Source organism: Empidonax traillii, unplaced genomic scaffold, assembly GCF_003031625.1.
Source record: "Empidonax traillii isolate 1590-97213 ecotype Southwest subspecies unplaced genomic scaffold, ASM303162v1 scaffold591:size1139884, whole genome shotgun sequence".
In the NCBI taxonomy this organism is placed as follows: domain Eukaryota; kingdom Metazoa; phylum Chordata; class Aves; order Passeriformes; family Tyrannidae; genus Empidonax; species Empidonax traillii.
This window is the reverse complement of record NW_020955784.1, coordinates 516,462-522,671: the sequence shown is the minus strand read 5'-3', so window position 1 is coordinate 522,671 and position 6,210 is coordinate 516,462. Positions and strand designations below refer to the sequence as shown.

The following is a 6,210-nucleotide window of genomic DNA, read 5'->3' as shown; positions in this document are numbered from 1 at the left end:
AAGGAAAATGAATTTGTGTTTGGAACAAATTCAGAACAAAGCCAATGCCTCGAAAAAAAATGGGCAGAAAAGCACACTAAGACTTTTCAGACTCACACACAAATTGGCTCTAAATATGAATTTTGCCCACTTCAGTGATTTACTGAACCCAAGAAATACTATTAGGTCCTTAGTGGGTAGGCCTATTACAGTATTTTTAACACATTTATAGTTATAGATGCATTTATATGTATGAATTTATATCTATTTTTTAAAGTTTTTATGTGTTGATTTCTGCCCCCACGAACTTCCTCCTGAACTCACTGATATGCTTTTCTCAATTTTTTTCCCACTATCTGGTCAATAGGTATGTTATTCACAAGGTGTAGACACTTAACTTCTATTATTTTTCCATTGAGAAAAGAAACTAAACAAAAACTCTACCCTTACATGTGTATCAATCTGTTCAAAATATTACGAACAATGCACATGCTCCTGTATCAAGGGAAAAAATGAGTATATTGCCCATAGAGAGAGACTTACTGGTTGCTGACCTTTTCTTCCATTTTCACAGTTCCAGAATCCAACAGCTAAAAAAGCAGGATTGAAGATACACCAGAGCCAATAGTGCAAAAGGCTGAGTATCCTAAGCTGGGTTTAATGTTTTAACTGATAGTAGTATTTCATAAATAATCACATTAATTTTAATAAAAGCAGCAGCAGTTCTCATTAAAATATTAGTCTTAGCCAGAATGTATCAGAAGGTAAAATGCTCCTGCACACCAGGAGAGGGCTGAGCATATACATACCTGAGGATGATTTGTGGTTCAAAGGATTAAGAGACTGGGGAGAAGGCAATTAACTCATGTAAGCATAGACAATCAGTTCCTTAGATTTTTACAGTGCATTTGGAAAGCAAACTGTTTAAGATACAGGCTTGGACAACATCGTGTGGAAGCAGCACAGAATCGAAAGCATAGGAGTGTGAAGTGGAGAAGAAAGTAGTGTTTCTTCCTTGTGCTGCAGTAATTTTGCCTGCACTCAGCAACTGGCACAGACTCTGCTGGCCAAAAGGGCTATAAATATGCATGGCAGGGAAAAAATCGCTGTTCATGCTGACTGCTGTGAGTGCTGGCACAAATGTGAATAGTCTTTGGTCTACTTCACAAAATCCAAGTGCCTGTGTGGAGTCAAAATGTAACCAAGGTTAAGCAAGCAGGAGCATTCCTTTCCCAGCAGTGCTGGCATTCATTCTCAGCTGTTCAAAACACATGGAGTTAGATTTACAAGAGTAAAAACAAAAACCACAAAAAACACTTTGCAACAAAAATACAGCTTTATTTAATTTCAACATTTATATTATTTCTAAATAAAATACGCTGTGTTATATTGGGCATCTCTTAAAACGGTAAGCATTTCAAGAAACGGCATATTCAAGTGTGTAGCTCTGGAGTTAATTATGCTAGCGTTTAAGATTATCTCTTGAAAGAATATTTGATTGTTATTAGTGCTTTACAATTATCATATTGGAGACAATTTTTTTTATGGTACTTTAAATAAGATTTGTGGTGTGGATTCCTTCTCAGTATAGAATCAGGTCTCAAAATGCATTTTCAGCTCTTGATCATAATTTGGGGCTGCAAAAGAAGAGTTTTTTCATGAATGTAAATGGTCAAAAAGAAAGAGTAGCAAGATGTGTAACACGCATTGAGGTCACTTAGTTTTTCTCATTTATACAGCCTGATGATATAGCTAACAAGAGGAACTCACAGTTTCACGGAAAAAAAAACCAACCCAAAAGATATATTCAGCCACCTCATCTCTACTATAGCTGTGGGAGCAGATGAGAGTTGCAGACCAGATCTACCTTGTGAGATGCTTACCTGTCTTTGCAGCAGCCAGAGGCAAATTGCTTTTAAGACTTAAATTTTCACAGAGCTGCAACTGTTCAAATTCAAACTAATTCTCTCTGAAATTTAGGCATATTTCTCTTTCTCCTACTCTCAGGAAAGAAAAAGAAGTGACTAATATCCCTTTATAATAGTCCATTATGAAGAGACACAAACTGCTGTGCCTCTACTCTGTCCTTATTTCTTTTCATCTGTGTGAGGACACAGATACCTTTACACTTTTTCAAAATCTCCTATTTGTTTCCTACGTCCCATGTAACTGATTTTTCACTAATACTGAACAGACATGAGTAACTGCCTCTATCATATTATAAGCACTCTCTTCAACATCTCCCTGGAATGGCATTTTTTGTTAGGACATCATCTCTTCCACTCATATTCAGTTTGTCCTCCCCTACAATCCTCAGGTTCTCACCTGCAGTAACACTGTCATGCCTTTGTTATCTGTACTCTTCATATTTTTTTGCACTTGTCTTCAATGAATTTTATTGTATTTATTTCAAGCCCTTCTTGTAAGTGACATTTTTTTAATTAAAATCCTGCCTTCCAAGCTTCTTGCAAGTCCTCCCAAATGGGCATTAGATGCAAATTGGGTAATCCTACTGTCCACGTGATGGAGCAAGTAACTAATGGCAAAGTTTTATAGTGAACACATACAGTTTTAAATAGAACACAGCATTCTGGAAAGCTGTGAGATGTTGTCCCTCTTTGGCAGCAGATAACTCTTCTCAGAGTCCAGCTTTCCAATCAGTTATGTATCTACCTTATGTGAATTTAATTTAGTCCATATCTGCTTTGCCTGCTTATGAATGCCGTGTGGGACTGTGTATAAAACACATCCCTGTATCTGCTTTGCTGTCACAGAAGGAAATGAGATCAACTTGATAGGATTTGTTTCTGACGTGTCCGGGTACAAGTAATCTTATCTCCCTACCATTCTCTAGATGCCTACAAATGTGTTATTAACACTTTGTTCCAGTGTCTTGGAAATGCTGTTAGAACTGACTTTTTAGTAATTCTTTAGATTTTTCTTTCCTCTTTTGTTTAGATAGGACATGGTGTTTGCCTTTCTCCAGTTTTCTGGGAACTTACTCATCCTGCCTATCACTAGTGTTTGAGAAATTGCTTTAATTAAGTATTTTAAGGGTAAGTTTCATTAGGCTGTTACTCTTTTTTTTGTTGTTGTTGAAGACTGAGAAAAGTAAACAAACAAACAAAAAGCATTGAGCCTTTCAGCCTTTTCAGTATCATCTGTTTGGTGACCTCCCTTGTTAAGTACTAAATTATATCTGCTCTCAAGCATAGCACATTATTTGTAGTATGGTATTGTTTAACTATAGCAAACTATTCATGTTAATGGCACTATGTGATTATGTGCTCAAATATAAAAAGAAAAATCATCTTATTTCCCTGACATCACTTTATCATCCACTTCCAGCCCATACCTCCATCTCTTCCAACTTTTTGTTTGTATCCCACTTAAAATCAATCCAATTACGATTTTATTCTGTAATGTTAATAATTGGAATTATTCTGTCTTGGTAATTATTCATAGAAAAGCCTTCATCAAACATAGCCATCTTATTATCCAAACACTAAATTGTGTAGCTAAAGCACCCTACCATCTTTTTAATCAAAGCCATAAAAATTTGTTAAAGTGACACCAAAGTAGTTACATATTCAAATTGTGACTGTAATCTAGTTAGAAAAAAAGTAATACTCACCATCAGAGCTAAACAGAACCTCTTTCTTTGGATACCTATAGAAAAATGAAAAAAAAAAAAAAAAAAAGATGAAAACAAAGTGGAGAGGAGAATAAAAACTGCAGTATGTTAGGCCAGTACAGGTGTAAAAACCAGCTGACAACTTCATACAGTACTTTCTCTTTTTTTAAAGCACTGGTTTGCTGCACTGTTAGTTTACAACTCTGTTTACTGAACCAGGGAATGATGTTTCATAGAATCATAGAATCAGATGGGTTGGAAGGGACCTCTGAGATCATTAAGTCCCACCCTTGATCTAGTAACCACACAATTACTAGACTATAGCACTAAGTGCCACATCCAGTCTCTTCTTAAACACCTCCAGGGACAGCGAATCCACCACTTCCCTGGGCAGTCCATTCCAATGCCTGATTACCCTCTCTGCAAGGAATTTCTTCTTGACATCTAACCTAAACCTCCCCTGGCAGAGCTTAAGACCATGTCCTCTTGTCTTACTGACAGTTGCCTTGGAGAAGAAACCAACTCCCACCTGGCTACAACCTCCTTTCAGGGAGTTGCAGAGAGTGATGAGGTCTCCCCTGAGCCTTCTCTTCTCCAGGTTAAACAACCCCAGCTCCCTCAGCCTCTCCTCATAAGATTTGTGTTCAAGGCCCTTTACCAGTCTGGCTGCTTTTCTCTGGACCTGCTCCAGCGCCTTGGTATACTTCCTGAACTGAGGGGCCCAGAACTGGACACAGCACTCCAGGTGTGGCCTCACCAGTGCTGAGTACAGGGGAAGAATCCCTTCCCTGCTCCTGCTGACCACACTGTTCCTGATCCAGGCCAGGATGCCATTGGCCTTCTTGGCCACCTGGGCACACTGCTGGCTCCAAACTCCCAGGTCCCTTTCCACCTGGCTGCTCTCCAGCCACTCTGTGCCCAGCCTGTAGCGCTGCAGGGGGTTGTTGTGGCCAAAGTGCAGGACCCGGCACTTGGCCTTGTTGAACCTCATCCCATTGGAATCAGCCCATCTCTCCAGTCTATCCAGGTCCCTCTGCAGAGCCCTCCTGCCTTCCAGCTGATTGACACTCCCCCCCCAGCTTGTTGTCATCTGCAACTTTGCTAATGGTGGACTCAATCCCCTCATCCAGATCATCGATAAAGATGTTAAACAGGACTGGGCCCAGCACTGATCCCTGGGGAACACCACTGGTGACTGGCCACTCGCTGGATGCAGCCCCGTTCACCAGCACTCTCTGGGCCCGGCCCTCCAGCCAGTTCCTGACCCAGCACAGAGTGCCCCTGTCCAAGCCATGAGCTGCCAGCTCTTTCAGGAGTATGCTGTAGGCGACGGTGTCAAAGGCTTTGCTGAAGTCCAGATAGACACATCCACAACCTTCCCCTCATCCACCAGGTGGGTCACCAGATCATAAAAGGAGATCAGGTTGGTCAGGCAGAACCTGCCCCTCCTAAAACCATGCTGGCTGGCTCTGATCCCTTGTCCATCCTGTAGGTGCTGTGTGATTGCACTCAGGATGATCTGCTCCATAACCTTGACAGGCACTGAGGTCAGGCTAACAGGCCTGTAGTTTCCCAGGTCCTCCTTCTTGCCCTTTTCGTGGATTGGTGTGACATTCGCCAACTTCCAATCATCTGGGACCTCCCCAGTGAGCCAGGACTGTCAGTAATTGATGGAGATGCATTGACACGTTTGAGGAAGTCTACTGCATGCAGCAGATTTCAACAGACAAGCATCACCTTGACTAAATGCACATCAGAGGACATTTCAGACTCATGCTTTTTTTGAACCTCATTCTGGGAGGACAGAGTACGTGACCACCCTTGCATTCACACTACATGAGAGTTATTTTCCCCTAGTTTAGTAAGGATTTTTCCACAGTCACCTAGAGTCTCAAAGTGAGGAGCAGGGTACACTACAGAGTGGACGAGTAACTGGTTGGGATACTGGTCTAAAAAGATAGCAGTTCAAAATGTCTGCGTCAGGGGGTGTTTCAGAGGATGCTAGGGTGACATCTCCATCAAGGTCCTGAAGGTCCTACATGTCCAGGACATCTGTGAATGTTCCTAACTTGGATAGGCAAGGGAGACTAATATGCCAAGGGTATGACTCGCATCCTGAAGGACTTTTCCAAACTGGAAGACTTTTCCAGACTGGATGAACGGGCTAGCAGGAGATTTGTGAACAAAGGCAAATACAAAATCCTGCACCTGGGAGGGGACAAGGAGGAGATGGGGACAAGGAGGGACGGAGGAAGTGAATAACCTATGCAATGGTACAGGCCAGTGACTGGCTGGGTAGCAGCTCTGCCAAGAAGCACATGAGGTTTAGTCAACACCAAACTGAAAGTGTTTCAGTCCATCCTTGTGATGAAGGATAACTTCATACCCAGTTGCATTAATTAGAGCACAGCCAGCAGGTTGAGGGAAGTTATTCCCCTCTGCTGGGCAGTAGTGAGGCTGCATCTGAAACACAGTTTCCATTTTTAAGCATTCCCAATAAAAAAGAATTGTCAAGCAAGCAGAGGAAACTAAAAGGAGGACTATCAGGATGGTTGCAAGTGTTTCTTGATTTCTGGGAAACACATGTGACAGATGAG

The 6,210-nt window shown here is 41.5% G+C and overlaps 1 protein-coding gene across 3 annotated transcripts in view; it reads right to left on the bottom strand.

Annotated features, from left to right (window-relative positions):
* Window positions 1–1,306: 1,306 nt before the first annotated feature.
* MLIP (muscular LMNA interacting protein) overlaps window positions 1,307–6,210 on the bottom strand; it is a 104,878-nt gene continuing 99,974 nt past the window's right edge. For all 3 annotated transcript variants that reach the window (XM_027898322.1, XM_027898324.1, XM_027898323.1), the window contains 2 exons: window positions 3,614–3,648; window positions 1,307–1,616 (listed from right to left, as the gene is read on the bottom strand). In XM_027898322.1, the coding sequence (XP_027754123.1) occupies window positions 3,622–3,648 (27 nt within the window). In that variant the 3' untranslated portion in view covers window positions 1,307–1,616; window positions 3,614–3,621. The remainder of the gene's footprint in view (window positions 1,617–3,613; window positions 3,649–6,210) is intronic.